Source organism: Cajanus cajan, chromosome 6 (assembly GCF_000230855.2).
Source record: "Cajanus cajan strain Asha chromosome 6, NIPB_CcT2T_4, whole genome shotgun sequence".
Lineage (NCBI taxonomy): Eukaryota > Viridiplantae > Streptophyta > Magnoliopsida > Fabales > Fabaceae > Cajanus > Cajanus cajan.
Window position 1 is genome coordinate 5372856 of NC_138522.1, and position 17895 is coordinate 5390750.

The window sequence follows — 17895 nt, forward strand, 5'->3', positions numbered from 1 at the left end:
TATATGACCTAACTTTGTTATTTCATATAAAATTCAATTTATATTATCTTACATAATAATTATTTTTAAACTAAAATATTTTTATTTAAAATATATTCTCTTAATTTGATAAAATACATTAATTATAAATTTTATAAAAAAATATGCACTCTAATTGATTATGACAAATATGAGTATTATCTTAGAAGAGAAATAATATAAGACATATCCTCTAATTAGTTAAAAGATATATATTATTATTAATTAGGAAAAAAAAAGTAGTGTAAAGGTAGTTGCTAAAAAAATACATAAATAAGGTAGATTTATCGTTGTCAACTAAATTAATTATTTTTTCTATCACGATGAATTAGGCAATCCAATCTAATATATAAGAATGAAAGTACATATTTGTAATTATGATAGTGTAAAATTACTTTGCATTTTTAATGGATCACTCATTTTTTTATAATATTATATTTAACTCGAACAATATTATTTTATAAAATATACATATGTTGAGTTCATTTTTAATATGCGACATTTTTAAATATTAAAAATAAAACTTATATGTATAATAATTTTATATAATTCAAATAAAAATAGTTATAATAAAAATTGATGTATTTAGAGAAATAGATGGACGATCTTTTGTTTTGGAGTTTAAGAAAGTAATCATCATTATTCATTAAGAAGACGATGACAACTCTCAACCACTTATAGTCTTGTACTTTTCATTTTTCTTGTCCTTTTCTCCCGAGACTCACTCATTTATTTAAGCCATCTTTTTATACATGACTTTTTGGACCAATAATTCCAAAAGGAAAGAATATTAATGACTTGTTCTCTAACGCATTTTTTTTTCTTTTTTCTTTATATATAATTACGAGTGAAATTTATTAAATAAAAAAATAAGACTAACAAAATTTTGTAATTTTTAATATAGTAAAAAATTAATTTATAAATATGTTGAAAACGTTTTTCTTTGAAACGATATTTGTATACAATTTGTATTCGGGTTGTTATATATTTTTAAAGTTAAATAAATAATTCTTTAATTATATTTCTTAAACTGTGAATGATTTTGTTCTCTAAGATTTTCTTTACCTAATTTTACCTTTTTATTTTTTAAATTTAAATATATTTTTAATCTTCAAAATGAGCGAATTTTAATTTTGATTGTTATAAAAAAAATTATTTTTTTTCTTCTAAATTTTAGAATGATTATTTTTAGTCTTTACTATTATCTAATAGTTTTTATTTATTTATTTATTAAAAAATTAATTGATTATTTTAAGTGTATGATATTTTTAATTTTTAATTTTTTTTAAAAATAAATATTATTTATCTATCTTTAAATTATTAATAGAGATAAAAAAATATTAATCTTATATTTTAGAGGATAAAAATTAAAGAAAAAATATTTTATAAAAACAAAAATTAAAATTTATTCATTTTACACGGACCAAGAATATTTCACAAAAATAAAAATAATGTTTAAAAAATTTAGAAGAAACATAGAGAATTTTTTTACAATGATAAAATCAAAATTCACTAATTTTATAAAATTCAAAAACATATTTTCTCATATTGTTAATTTATAGTATACTAAAAATATCCACATTTTTATTTTATCAGTTTTTTTTATAAAGGGATTCAAATAATTTGTTCTTATATGTCCATTTGGTTAAAACTATCAATTTTTAGTCAAAAATAAGAGAATCTTTTTTTTATTATTATCATTTCTCTTCCCGGCCTTAACCTTTCGCCTCATAAAATTTTCTAAATTTTATAAAAATTTCACAAAATATCTAATTCCTTCCATTTTTTCGAATCTAACAAGCCTCCACCCCGAAGTATTAATTATTTTTCTAAGATCAAATTTATTTAATTTAATACTACAAAAATTGATTAAAAAATTTTAAAAGTTAAAATCACACGTGTTTTAAATAAATAAATAAGCATACCGACAGTCCCAAACAATACTTTTTTCTTTTTCTTTTATTACCTACCTTAAAAAACCTAGAAAGTACATAAAGATTCCTCGAAGAAACAAAGCATGTTATAACACAGAATATGATTCTCTAACACCTAATAACGTAGGGTAGGGTGGTTGGTAAAGAAATTATTCAACATTTTTAAAATTATCAAATATTATAATCTTAATCAATCGATATAATATATATATAAAATTTAATAACAGTTAATTAAAGAATAGTTAAAAATATGTAGTCGAGTAGCAGTTTATAATTTTTGAAGTGTAGGAAGGCGACACGTTGCATAACATGACGAAACAAGTGTTTGGTTGGAAAAGTCTATAAGATAATTGAGTGTGCCTATAATATCATAAGTTAATAGTCTGTGGTGAGGCTTGATAAGCAACCACTCTCATATCTCATTGACTCGTGTTCATCTATACAAGGATTATCAGAGATGGTTTCGGTGTATGAGAAAGTGAAGGGGTTCGCGGGACACAGATGGGTGGTGTTTGTGTGCGCGATGTGGGACATGTCCTTTGCGGGCACTTCCTACATGTTTGGAAGCATATCTCCGGTCATAAAGAGCAGCATGGGCTACAACCAGAAGCAGGTCGCGTTCTTGAGCGTGGCTAAGGATTTGGGTGACAACGTTGGTCTTCTTGCTGGAAAGATCAGCCAGGCTTCACCCATTTGGGGTCTCATACTTGTTGGGATCTTACAGAATGTCATCGGTTATGGCTTGGTCTGGCTCATAGTCACACACAGGTTTCCCTCTTTGCCTTTGTGGCAGGTCAGTTTCATTCAATTAATCACTAACTCACTCTTTTCAGATTTCTATGCTTCTGTACCCAATTCTTTCCTCTCTTCACTTTGTGCTCAGATAGGTTCAATTCCGGAGTATATAGATTGTTCTTTTATTCACCAATAACTCCACTACCTCAACCAACTAAGCTTATGCTAAACTAGCTAGCCCCCTTTGACCCTTTTCTAGTTTTTTTTTTATTTTTTTTTTACAACTTTTGTAGTTATTTAGGCATCTTTTACTTCGTTTTTTAGTCACATGGCAGAAGGAAAACACAGGACAAGAGATAAGGTAAAATATATAGGTAAAATAAAAAAATAAATATGAGAAATTCTAAATTCTTTTATTTTTTGGAGAATTTGAAATTCTACTATTCGTAAAATTATGCTTGAATTTCAAATTCTTTGTAAATTCTTCATCAAAATAAGACATTTCACTTCAAGAAATTTGAAATTCTTCAAATAAATGAATTATTCTATATAAATTTTCCATCTAAACACATCATAAGGATTTTTTTTCAAAAAATAAAATAAAATTTTAGAAGTTAACTTTTTTCTTCTTTTGTTTTTTACTTTCTCTTCAACTGAGTAGAAAAAAAAATAAATCTTTATATATATTTTTTCTTTCTTCCTTGTTTTCTTCCTCCGTCATATATTATTTAAATTTAACCTCATAAATGATAAATCAACACTAGTCTTAAATATCGATATTAACCGCGCTAAAACTCTAATTTTAATTATTTAAATCTTGTTCTTTGGGATGTGAAAAGAATAAAATAAAAGGGTTATACTTGTGAGCACTGAGCACTTCCTTGATTATTGTGCCTTGTCGGTAGTCTTTCCATCTTGATTGGCTGGGAAAATTAACTGGGTCAACGGGTCCTTACCTCTTGTGTCGTGATCATATTGATTCACCATAGTGACACGATAATATGTAGAAGGAATAAAAAAACAGTTGGGTGATATTGTTTTCATTTTACCTCCTATGTTTTGATAGGATCGAGATAGTTGTTAAGAAAAGATTGGGAGGGAAAATATTCAATTGTTAAAAGTTAACATTGATCACTTGACTTTACAGTTTACACTCTTTCTTTTGCTCTGTTCTATATTGCAACTATTTTCTTTCAGAAAAGAAGGGGCCTCTCGACATGATCGTGATTTTATATCTGTTCCCTTTTCCTAATGAAACACTGGTAATGGTAGATCTTTTGTAGCGCCACAGAATGAACTATCCTCTCAATTCTCAAAAGGAAATACCTTTTACAAGTACAGTTTTTGTTTGTTACAATGCTAGTGCAATATAAATATGCTTTGCCCTCATGCTACCACATACACGTATTATATGAAAAAGGTTTTAGCAAGAATTTACTTTCAAGTGTTTGCATGAAATTTAAAACAAGAATAAAACATGTTTTTGTGTCTGTACAATAAAACTTTTAATTCAGTCCTCATGTATACACAAGTATTTTAGTTTCATCTTCACTCAGTGTTACAGTCGTAAAATTCAGTCTGTTTGAATACAAATTTAAATTTAAAAAGCTTTTAAGAGTTTTTCGACCGAAAAGATTATCTCTCACTTATATATTCTATTTTGACATTATCTTTAGTCTACATGTGACTTTGGTCATGCCGGTAAAATGATTTGTTAACCAGGTGCTGATTTGCAGCTATGCATTCTAATCTTCGTGGGGCAAAATGGATCAACATATTACAACACAGCAGCACTAGTTTCATGCGTGCAAAGTTTCCCTGAGAGCAGAGGCCCCGTGGTGGGGATATTGAAGGGTTTCGTTGGCCTAAGTGGTGCAATTTGGACTCAAATAATAGCCATGATCAAACTCCCCGACCAAGCCTCTCTGATATTCATCATAGCAGTTGGACCCGCAATGGTTTCATGCACCTTCATGTTCATCATAAGACCCGTTGAGAGTTATAGACAATCAAGAGCCTCTGATGGATCAGGCTTCATGTTTATCTACAGCATTTGTCTCCTCTTGGCTGCTTATTTGATGGGGGTTTTGTTGCTAGAAAACATGCTTGATTTGGACCAAAGCACCATCACATTGTTTGCAGTTGTTTTGATCATTCTCATATTGCTTCCTATTATAGTTCCCATTCTATTGGTTTTCTTCTCTGGACCCCAAAACCCTGACCAAGAAGCCCTTTTGGAACCACCAATGATAGCAGAAGAAACCAAGTCCAAGCATGTGCTTGGACTGGGTGAGAGTGAGACTAGTACTAGTAATTGTACTACAAAAGTAACTACCAAACATGTTGAAAATGAGAAGGCTTCTTCGAAGCTAGAAGTGCTTCCTTTGTCAGAAGGGCCTAGGGACATATTTCAGTTTCAAGCTAGGCTTTGGCAAGGACTCACCAAGGCTTTGAAGAAAATCAAGAGGAAAAATGGGCCACATAGAGGAGAGGATTTCACCTTGTCAGAAGCTATGGTCAAGGCTGATTTTTGGATCATGTTCTTCTCTCTAGTCATGGGAGCTGGATCGGGCTTGACAATCATAAATAACATGGGTCAGATGTGTCAATCATTGGGAGACGACAATGTCAATGTTTATGTGTCGGTTATCAGCATATCCAACTTCCTTGGTCGTGTTGGTGGTGGCTACTTCTCAGAGGTTATAGTAAGGTACTATTCCTAGTTCCTACTCTTCTTTTCAATTCTAGTTTATCTTCCAAGAGTAAACCCCATTTTTGTTAATACTAGTTATTTTATTCAGTTCTTTACAAAACTCTCCATTTTTACCCCTCAAATTTATAATTTTCTGATTTTATAAAAGGTTTTTTATTTTTAACAATAATGATATATGATATCCCAACACCCTTTTAATGGTAAAGTTTTATTCTGTCAATAAATCACTATTAGTATAATTAGAGACTAAAACTTAAACTTCATGGACTAAAGTTGGAATTACTTGTGTTATCCTAGACTGATCTATACCACGTGTGTTTTTCTGAATGGTTTGTTTTGAAACAGAAATTTGGGGTATCCGAGACTTGTTGCATTGGCAGTGATTCAGGCAATTATGTCTTTGGGACTCTGCTACTACGTTTTGGGTTTGGTTGGACAAGTTTACGTGGTGGCCATATTCATGGGTTTTGGGTACGGTGCCCACTGGTCAATTGCACTAGCAGCAGCTTCAGAGCTATTTGGCTTAAAGAACTTTGGAACTTTGTACAATTTTCTCACTATGGCTAGTCCAGCAGGGTCTCTCTTTTTGTCTGGATTTGTAGCAAGCACAATATACGACTATTATGCTGAGGAGCAAGCAAAGCACCGAATGCCTCATGTGACTGGAACCAATGACTTGCTTCTTTGCGAGGGTAACATTTGCTTCTCCATAACGTGTGGAATTTTGGCACTAGTTTGCATTCTTGCGGCTTCTTTGAGCTTGGTCTCGGTTCACCGAACTAAGAGATTCTATGCCCAACTTTATGGGGAGTCTCGAACATGAGTTGAAGAAAGCAGAGAAAAAGTTCTTAAGTTCCAATCATTCAAGGGAATGGATGGAGAGTGGAGAGTAATTATGGTTTGAATGTTGTGTTGAGTAATTGTGTGTATATGCTCTTCCTCTCTCTTTTTGGCTCTTTAAGATCTGTAATCATATTTTATACCATGGTCCCCTTAGCGATCTTATGTGCTTGGGTATTATATAATAGAATTGTGGAACCACTTGCATCTAGAAGGAAAAAAGAGAGGGGGGAGGGGGCTTGTTATGAAAACGGTTCCCTCTGTATGTTCTTGTATAAAAAGGGCATTTGTTGATTTGAGTGGCTACATGTTCAGCTGCAAACGAGTTGTTAACACCATGTTATATTAGGATAATATTATTGTTAAATCTACATTTAAACTTTTAAGTTTACTCTTTACTTTGATTTCTTATAGGAAAATAATTTGGTTACATCCTTAATTTAGTTCTTGAAAGTATATGATGAATGCATAATAGTTCCTTAAAGATGGAAAATGGAAGTAAAAAACAAGTCTCTTTAAAAGTTGTGATGTCTTTTACATTAGTTCTTGAATAAATAAATGTTATCTAATTTTGTTAAATTGGATGATGAAATAATTAACATGTAAAGTATTACATTATCATTTATACTAACTACTCTTGTAAATATTATGTTAGTATAAATTAATTTGATGTGTTTCAAATATTGATATTTTAATATGATATGGATCAAAATGAAATGTATAGAAATAAAATTCACTTTTAATGGAACTAAATTAAAACATTTAAAAATTTTGTGGATTTAAAATGAGATGTGAAAAAAAAGATAATTAATTTAACTTTTTTTTCTCTCTTTACCTATGTCTCTTTGTTGGGAAAACTCGGACTTTCCCGCTTCGTGAAGTTAAGATAGGCACTTAGAAATTAAAGGTAGTAATGGGAGCACACGAGTTAAATTCTCCAATATGGAGATTCTTCCACTATGCAAAAGAATAGTAGGATTACAAGAATGTAATTACAAAATTGACTCACTCTATGGTGGCACACTCAAAACTTGAGACTATCTCTCTTCTCTCACAAAGAGGCTTTCTCACTTTCTCACTCTAAGAAGTGGATTCACTCTTGGCTTGGATTGGATAGGAATGAAGCCTCCTACCCCTATTTATACTACTCCACCTTCAGAATGAATGGTGGGGATCAAGGGTTGAGATTGGTTCTCTAGAATGTTCCACACATTCCAGGAATCTCTACTCCCTTCTATATCCTTCTATACTCTTCCATAAGGTTCCGGAAGGCTCCACACATCTCTAGAATGTTCCAGAGGATTCCACACTATTCCACAAACTTCTAGAGAATTCTACAATTCTCTAGGATTCTCTAGAATGTTCTAGAAAATTCTATACTTCTCTAGAAAGCTCTAGAATTTTCTAGAACCTCTCCAATTAAGGAGGGATCCTAACAAATCTCCCCCTCCCGACTTAATTGGGGGGCAGTAGTAGACCTGCACCTTGACAGCAATCTTCAAACTTCTTTGTCGGTATTACCTTGGTCATCATGTCTGACCAGTTCTCGTCTGTGTGAACCTTGTCAAGATGCAATTTCTTTTCCTCGAGGACTTCTCGGATCCAATGATATCTTGTGTCAATATGCTTCGTGCGGGAATGAAATGTTGAGTTCTTTGCTAAGTATATTGCGCTTTGATTATCACACTTTAACACATACCTTTCTTGATTTACTCCCAACTCAAGAAGCATGTTCTTCATCCACAGCATCTCTTTGCAAGCTTCAGTAGCTGCAATGTAGTTAGGTATCCAGATGTTGATTTCCTTGAATCAATATCACCAGCCAAGTCTGCATCTGTGTATCCCTCTAACACAGGTTTCCCTTTTCCAAAGCATAAGCATCTTTTGGAAGTTCCACGTAAGTATCGGAGGATCCATTTGACCGCTAGCCAATGTTCATTCCCGGGGTTGGCTAAGAAGCGGCTGACGACTCCAACTGCATAGGCGATATCTGGTCTTGTGCATATCATCGCATACATGAGACTGCCTACTACAGATGAATATGGAATCTTCTTCATCTCCTCCATTTCTCTCTCACTTGTGGGACTTTGCTTCGAACTCAACCTGAAGTGTCCAGCAAGTGGTGTGTTAACTGGCTTACATTTGTCCATGTTAAATTGTTCCAACACTTTCTCTATGTATCTCTCTTGGGATAGCCACAACAGTCTCTTTGATCTATCACGAGTTATTCTCATCCCAAGGATTTGTTTGGCCGGTCCCAAATCTTTCATGGCAAAACTCTTGCTTAGATCTTTCTTCAAAGCAGCTATCTTTATGCGATCTTGTCCAATAATCAACATATCATCAACATAGAGTAGAAGTATGAGGAAGTCGCCTCTTGCATACCTCTTTATGAAGACACAATGATCGCTTTCTGTCTTTTTGAATTCATGTTCTGCCATGAAGGATTCAAACTTCTTGTACCATTGCCTAGGTGCTTGCTTAAGGCCATATAAACTCTTCGTGAGGCGACACACCAAATTTTCTTTGCTCGGAACTTTGAATCCTTCGGGCTGCTCCATGTAGATCTCTTCCTCTAGGTCACCATGAAGGAACGCCGTCTTGACATCGAGTTGTTCAATCTCTAAATCTTGAGTTGCTGCTATGCCAAGGATAACTCGAATGGATGACATCTTTACCACGGGTGAGAATATTTCTTCAAAGTCAATACCTTTTTCTTGACCGAATCCTTTAACGACCAACCGAGCTTTATAACGAGGCTTTGTGTTGTTATCTTCGGTTTTGATCCGGTACACCCACTTGTTCTTTAAGGCTCTTCTCCCCTTTGGCAGCTCTACGAGTTCATAAGTGTGATTCTCATGCAAGGATTGCATTTCTTCTTGCATGGCTTTCCTCCACTCTTCTTTATGGATATCCTTGATTGCTTCTTTATAGCTTTGAGGCTCCCCCTCATCAGTGAGCATAACATACTCCTCAGTGTTATACCAAGTGGATGGTCTTCTTTCCCTTGAGGAACGCCTCGGCTCTGGTGCTGGTAGAAAACTAGATTGAGGATCTTCCTGAGCTGGTTCATCATGAGTCTCCTGGTTGCTTTGCTCTAACACAGGCTCATCTTCTTCAGGATCATTGTCTTGATGTGTCTCATTATTCTCATGTTGAACTGGAGTGAGTTCGGTACTCTTATTACTTCTCAATCTTGGCTTCTCTGAGTTTTTAATGTCTTCGATTGTTTGGTCTTCGAAGAATACAACGTCTCTACTACGGACCACCTTCTTATTTATTGGATCCCATAGCCGATAGCCGAATTCATCCTTGGGTGAGCGGAGATAGATGCACTCCTTCGTCTTTGCATCAAGCTTTGCTCGCTCATCTTTGGGGATATGAACAAATGCCCTGCACCCGAACACTTTGAGATGATTGTATGATGCCCTTTTGCCCGTCCAAACTTCGTCTGGGATGGCACCACCCAAAGGGACTGATGGTGTGAGGTTGACAATGTCAACTACAGCCATTATAGCTTCTCCCCAAAATAACTTGGGTAACTTAGCATGAGAGAGCACACAGCGAACTCTTTCTTCGATTGTTCTATTCATTCTCTCAGCTAGCCCATTTAATTGCGGTGTCTTGGGTGGAGTCTTCTCTAACCTAATGCCATGTTTCTTGCAATAGGTTTCAAATGGGCCTCTATATTCACCTCCATTGTCAGATCGTAGACACTTGATCTTTCGTCCAGTCTCACGTTCTACCAGAGCGTGGAATTCCTTGAAGGCATCAAGTACTTGATCCTTTGATTTTAGCAAATGCAACCACACCTTCCTTGAATGATCGTCAATGAAGGTCACAAAGTACAGTGCACCCCCAATGGATTTCTCAGACATTGAGCACACATCAGTGTGTACAAGGTCGAGAATGTTCTTTCTCTTTACGGGCGGAGAAGATCTTTGAAATGCAACTCTATGTTGTTTTCCAGCTAAACAGTGAGCACAAGGATCAAGTGATTTACCTTTCACATTAGAGAGGAGTTGCTTACGAGCGAGTATGTGAAGACCCTTCTCACTGATGTGCCCAAGTCGTTTATGCCAAACCTCTATGTCATCAGTGGTTATATTTACCTCTCCTTTGCAAAGCTTAGCTTGCATTACGTACAAGGATCCTTCTTTCTTTCCTCGAGCCATAACTAGACTACCTTTGGTGAGCTTCCACTTTCCTTCACCAAAGTAATTCATCAGACCAGCATCATCTAACTTTCCAGCAGAGATAAGATTGAGGCGCATGGCCGGGACATGCCTCACATCTTTCAAGACTAGCCTACATCCGGTGCTCGTTGTCAGGATGATGTCTCCTATCCCGACGATCTTGCTTCTATCTTGATTTCCCATTTGAACGGTACCAAAGTCACCACTTTGGTAGGATGAGAAGAAACTTCCATGAGGAGTAACATGGAAGGAAGCACCAGAATCCACAATCCAAGAGCTATCATCATAAGCAATGTTTAGGATGTTACCTTCTCTAATGATATATAACATATCTTCTTTAGATGCTACGGCAGTGGTAGTCTTTTCTTCTTGCTTCTTCATTGGGATGACTTGGTCTGGCTTGACAGTACCTGCCTTCTGATCTCTCTTGAAAGACCGACACTCCATTTTCCTATGACCCATTCTTCCACAGTAATAACATGTAATCTTCGAGCGTGATTTGGATCTACCTCGAGATTGATACTGATCTCGGCTCTTACTACGTCCACGAGTCTCATTCTTTCCCCGGTTTTCAATGATATTAGCCTCGGGATGGATAGACTCACCTCGTTCCATTCTCCTCGATTCTTCTCCAAGAAGGCTATCACTAACAGCATCCATAGTGAGCTTTCCTTCAGGAGCAGAGTTACTAAGTGTAACTACTAGCGTATCCCAACTTTCCGGTAAGGAACTAAGGAGTAAAAGGGCTTGCAACTCATCATCAATCTTCATCTCAATTTTGGTTAATTGATTTACAAGCCCCTTGAAGTTATTCAAGTGCTCAATCATACTATGACCATCCTTATACTCCAACTTCACCAATCGACGAACTAAATTGGCTTTGTTACGAGGTGTTTTCTTTTGAATCATGGACTCAAGCTTTGCCCATAATTCATAAGCATTTGTGTATGTAGAAACATGCTCAAAGAGAGATTTGTCGATGTACTTACGGATCATAGCAACGGCCTTTCGATTCAATAGCTCCCATTGAGCATCGCTCTTGCCTTCCACCTTCTCTTTATAGATGATGGGCTCATGCAAATCCTTGCAGTATAAATGATCCTCCATCATTGGCTTCCAATATGAATAATTATTGGCAGTAAGCTTGAACATGTCTCCATCATGAGCAACGTTGTCCTCCATCTTGAACTGCACGAGCTAATGACAGCTTTGATGAACCTGGCTCTTGATACCACTGTTGGGAAAACTCGGACTTTCCCGCTTCGTGAAGTTAAGATAGGCACTTAGAAATTAAAGGTAGTAATGGGAGCACACGAGTTAAATTCTCCAATATGGAGATTCTTCCACTATGCAAAAGAATAGTAGGATTACAAGAATGTAATTACAAAATTGACTCACTCTATGGTGGCACACTCAAAACTTGAGACTATCTCTCTTCTCTCACAAAGAGGCTTTCTCACTTTCTCACTCTAAGAAGTGGATTCACTCTTGGCTTGGATTGGATAGGAATGAAGCCTCCTACCCCTATTTATACTACTCCACCTTCAGAATGAATGGTGGGGATCAAGGGTTGAGATTGGTTCTCTAGAATGTTCCACACATTCCAGGAATCTCTACTCCCTTCTATATCCTTCTATACTCTTCCATAAGGTTCCGGAAGGCTCCACACATCTCTAGAATGTTCCAGAGGATTCCACACTATTCCACAAACTTCTAGAGAATTCTACAATTCTCTAGGATTCTCTAGAATGTTCTAGAAAATTCTATACTTCTCTAGAAAGCTCTAGAATTTTCTAGAACCTCTCCAATTAAGGAGGGATCCTAACACTCTTTTCTATCTTTTCCTCCATAAATGAAACCAAAAACCTAACCATTATTCAAAGCCAACTTTTCTCCTTCTTCCTCTCTCTCTCTTTCTTGGGGATAAATATTTCAATCAAAGCACTATTTTTCATCACATTCTCATGTGGGTATTTCCTTGTGCTTCTTATTGTTTGGAATGAGATGGGGTACAAACTTTTATTCATTAGTATATTTGTAATAATCACCCATGTCCTCCGTTTTTCAAAAGGAAAGAGCCAGTGTAAGATAGAAGTATATTCAGTGTTTTCATTTCCTTTGCATCTCCGTGAGAATCAAAGAGTTCTCTTTATATTTTGGTGGGGTGTGGAGTGTGCTCTTCCTATTAACTTGGTTTGTATTTGTCTGTTGGAAAGTTGAGATCTATTCTTAAGCTACCGTAAAAATCTCACCTTTCTATAATGTATCTGAATGTGACCCCTTTACATGGTTCCAATACTACAAACAGTGATAGCCACGACAAGCTTGTTCACCAAAATTCTTCCTTTTCCACACAAACATGAAAATAGTTTTTAATAACTACTTTTAGTATTACAAGTTCCTATTTCTTTTTGTGCTCGGAAAATATATATGCAAATCAAAATATTATATAAAAAAATTATGTATGCAAATCAAAACGTTTCAATTTGGTCTCACAAAAAATTTAGAATAATGAAATATATTTATTGTGTTCTGAAAATTATATATGCAAATCAAAATGTTTCAATTTAGTCTCACAAAAAATAAAAATATTTATAAAAAGATTAAATATCCAATAATTTCCGTCAGGTATTTATTTAATTCTGTGCCAAAAAAAAAAGCTATATATAATTCCTTGCTGATAAAAAATTATAATTACATTTCCAGATCGCAAGTAAAAATTATGAACAGATATAAAAGACTATATACTAAAAAGAAATAATTAATATAAAACGCGACCACAGTGGGAGTCGAACCCACGACCTTCTGATCCGAAGTCAGACGCGCTAATCCACTGCGCTATGCGGTCTTGGATGACAATCAGATCCCCATATTTTATATTAATACAATTAAATTTTATATTTTATTTAGGTGGCCTCATTACAATATTTAACATGTTAATTCATTAGAGTAAATGAATTAAGTTATCCAAAATTAACTTATCATTATTCTTAGTTTAACCAATAAAAGAAAAAAAGAATAACAAGCATTCAATTGTTGTTGAAGATACTAATTCATTGTTTTAACTAGGATAAAACGTAAATTAATGATAATTTAATGGTTAATGCACTTTCGTAATTAGAAAAAAAATATTAAATAAGTCTCTCTTGTAAGATAAATTAGAATTTTAATATTGTTAATTTTTTTCTAGCTTTGTGAATATATATATATATATATATATATAACATAAACATGATATTAATTTCACATTCTTTAAAAAATTTTGTCAATATTTTTTTTTTCAAAATCATTCTTATAAGATAAATGTTTTATAATGATGACATCATGTTTCATATTAACATAATGTCACATAATTAATATCAATATTAATATAGTGTCGTGTCATTATATGTCAAGTCTATAATAGAGTAGAATAATTAAAAATATATTTTTTACAAGAAAAAAAAATAAATAAAAAAATAATTTACAAATATGAAAATGAATAAAAACACATGTACTAAAAAAATTGATATATTTGTAAGCAAAAATAAATGTATGTCTTAAATGTGATGTATTACATTAATAAAATTAATATAAAATAAATTTTAATAATAATAAAACCATGCATTCCCACAGTCTCATTATATATGTTATAAAAGTAAGTGAAAGTTGGTTAGCACTAGAGATAATATGGTAGATAATTAATAGATTATCATGAAATTTTAATTTAGGATTTATCTCAACATTATAAAATTGTGCGACTTGTAAGGTGAAAATCATTAATTTTACAAAATTAGGAGTGTCAAATGGACTAATCCAATCTAATTCATGGTGGGTTGCAAGTTAAATTGGATTAATTTTTTCATTAGCTTGAAAATCCTAATTGAACCTGACCCTTAATGAGTGCGAGTTAGGTTGGATTAATTCACTAATCTATTAAAAAAATTATAAAAGTAGCAATAAATCAGATATTTCAAATATTCAATGAAATATATACTTCTATCAATAACATTAAAATAAGTCCACAATATAATCACGAATAAATTTATTAATAACAAATCTATTGATAATAATAAAATAAGTACAAAATATAATTGTAAATAAGTTTTAATAAGCAAATATACCTCAAACAAAATAATAAAATAACCACATGATACAATCATAAGTAAATTTGTTGTCAACCTGGGATTAAATATCATCACTCTTAATGTTGGAAGTAAGACAACCCAAGAAAGGCTAGGGGTAACCATTATTAAGACCTAGAATGTGTATTATTATTATTATCATTATTTTGTAAGGTATGTGCATGTAAAAAACGGGAAGGAATGTTGGGTAGTGAGTGATAAAGTTTGAAATATTTATGTAATGTATAAGGGAATTTATAGTGTTAAACAAATAAAAAAAGAAAAAACAATTATTAAAATATTTTTTTGTTATTTAATTTATATTAATTTAAATTACATTTATACATTATATTTAAGGCTTATATATTTGTCTATGCTTATAAAAATGTCACTTTTTTTTCATGTAATTTTTATTTTTATTTTTCATCAATGTAAATTATACCTTTTTATTCATTTTTTATTCATTTACTAAATTATACTTTTGGTCTTCCTATTATACAATTTGTGTTCTTTATGCAAATTGTAATATAAAATTTATTTTAAAAATAAAAAAATAATAATAACCTTATGAGGACTAGAATCCACAACTTTCACTATAAAAGTCACTATTGAAACAACAAATCTACTTAATTTTTTCAATCATACCCTGCACACTATATTATATATAACATTACTATTTGAGTTAGCTATTTTTCTAAATTCCTTATTTAATGTTAATCATGTTTAAAATTATTAAATAATAATTTTATTCAATAAAATGATAAATTTTTTAATAAATTAATTATATAATATATTATTTAATGTTTCATACAATAATAAATATCAACATAAAATCATTTTTTTTATCTTTCATTTATTTTTTAACTATGTTTTTTTTAATGTTTTTAATACACCAATAATGTTATATTATTTTTAATATTATAGATCTTATATTATTTATTATACAAAATATACTAAATAATATATACTAATATTATATTATTTATTTTATTATTTATTTTTTTTTACAATTTTTTATATTTATATTTATTGTATAAAATATTAAATAATAATAATATAATTAATTTACTTAAAGAACATTTCTTTATTAAATAAATTTTTTATTTATTGATGTTAAACTAGATTAAGATTAGTTGAAAAAAAAATTAACTCACACTACAAAAAATATTCCATATAGTGAACTATATGTATAATATATGTAGGTATATACTTATTTGACATATAACTACATATAAATTTAGTGTTGTTTTTGAATAAGATTTAACAACATATTTTGTGTGTCACGTATAGTCTATACTCTATACCTACACTTTTTAACAATATACCAACATATATTATATTTATTGTGTGGGTAAAAGTAGTTTTTAATAGCACGTATTATATCACTATATGTCAATTTTCTTGTAGTGTCAAACAATAATATTATATATAATATATTGTTAAAACATAATTAAAAAAAGTAACTGACTTATATAATGTGTTTTTTTGAAACTAATGTAATTTAAAAATTAGTCTTTTAAAATACTGATCATGTCACACCTTATTAATTAATTTAATTAATAATTTAAATAATAAATTTTCAATAATTAAGGCCATTTTATTATTATTTTTAAAAATAAATCCTATATTACTTTATCATATCAATGTCACGTTATTGATAGTAATGTGTTACATCATCCGTCAATATTAGTCGGCAAATCACTACTGAAATACCACGTTATGTTTGATGTGAACATTATCGCCACTTCATCGTCAATATATATACATAATTTATATTTAAAAAAAAAAAAAAAAAAAAAAAAAAAAAAAAAAACTGTCGCGGTGTAACTTCTAACTACATTAGTTCATGCATCTTCCCACTACTTTTCTTCAGTATTTCACTTTTGTTTTGCTTTCTCTCCCTCATTTGCCTCCCTTTTTTAGTATAACTGAACTCAATATATATATATATATATATATATACACGTTATTATATAACAGTAAGTTTTTCCTGGGGGCGTTTTTCTGAAAGACCTGGACTTTGATATTCTTAAGCATCATTTACTCTCTCTGACTGACAGCTAGTTAATTACGTTTTTAGTTGTTATATGACATGATTTTCTGTATAAGACAAAAGCTATTAGTTGTAACTTCTATTTTTTTACATATTTGAAGCGTTCTTTTGCGTTACAGACAAGTGTTCAATCACACGTAAATAAGTAGTGCTGGACTTTGTCTGTACTGTGCCACATGCATGACACCTCAGTAAATAACTCTCAAATCTGTTTGTGTACTGATCAATAGCATGATACACACATGTATTATTTTCCTTTTTAAATAAATATAGTCTTTTTACTCTTCTATTGGTGGCAATAATGTAATTTACTCAATAATGGCCAACTTATTATGTGTGTACGAGAACTTCCTTGTTCTGGAGGGTAATGCTATTTGGAAGAAAAAAACTGATGAATTTGGTTAAAGACATGGCATCTACGTTTGTTGAATGAAAATACATAGCCTATGACAAGAAAAACAAGTTCACATGCATGGAAACCGGAGTGTAATGCATAGAAGATGGCACAAAAGACAACTTTCATGTAACAGACATTTTGTAAAGAAACGTTATATAAGATTGATTAGCATTTGAGAAATTCTATTCTTGCTTAATATTTTTACAGCTTTTTATAACATTGAGAGGTAAAAAGAGAAGAGAAAGAAATATATATGAAACAAAATGAATGGCATGATAAAATAAACTTTAAAGAATGCTTTGTATGTTGTAAGAACAACTTGACTTAACATTTTTAAGGCCCAAAATATATTTTTGTTGGGAAGACTCACACACACCAAAAATTGAAGAGAACACTCGAGATACATCATATGAAATAATAGAAGAGTATGAAGACAGAAGATACATAGTTCAACACCTTTTTTTTCTGTTCGTTAATTCAATCAAGAATCCAAGATTATAAGTTGTCTAAACTTGAAAATCTCATCCCAAGTAGTGTATCAGCTATCATCTAATAAGAACTCAAATAAACCACTTAAAAGAGTTAATAAGAATGGTGAAAACATTTACTCACAAGTTACACTCATTACTACAAGTGATCACTCATACTTGTTCACTTTTCTTTGGACCTGAATGCCCTAACTATTTTCCTGACTCCCTAAATATAGTTAGACTTCCTCTAAGAATAGATAAGTAAATATTAATGGCTTCTTACTTTTCCAAGACCATTGAAATATGTTGTTTATTTTTTCCAAAGATGATTGTGAGCTCCTCCATATGCCAAAAATAATTCCAAAATCATAGCATTTTATTATGCATTTGGAATTGGAATTACTAATTGAATAGGCTGCTGATAAATGGCCTCTTG

The 17895-nt window shown here is 31.9% G+C and overlaps 1 protein-coding gene and 1 non-coding gene across 2 annotated transcripts; one reads left to right on the plus strand and one right to left on the minus strand.

Moving 5' to 3' along the window:
• Positions 1-2319: 2319 nt before the first annotated feature.
• Positions 2320-6638, plus strand: LOC109797522 (protein NUCLEAR FUSION DEFECTIVE 4). Its single transcript, XM_020357579.3, has 3 exons — positions 2320-2745; positions 4424-5397; positions 5746-6638. The coding sequence occupies exons 1-3, from the start codon at positions 2410-2412 to the stop codon at positions 6221-6223; spliced, it is 1788 nt and encodes a 595-aa protein (XP_020213168.1). The 5' UTR covers positions 2320-2409; the 3' UTR covers positions 6224-6638.
• Positions 6639-13210: 6572 nt separating this feature from the next.
• On the minus strand, positions 13211-13284 carry TRNAR-UCG (transfer RNA arginine (anticodon UCG)). The gene has a single exon. It is a non-coding gene; the product is annotated as a tRNA-Arg (tRNA).
• Positions 13285-17895: the final 4611 nt, after the last annotated feature.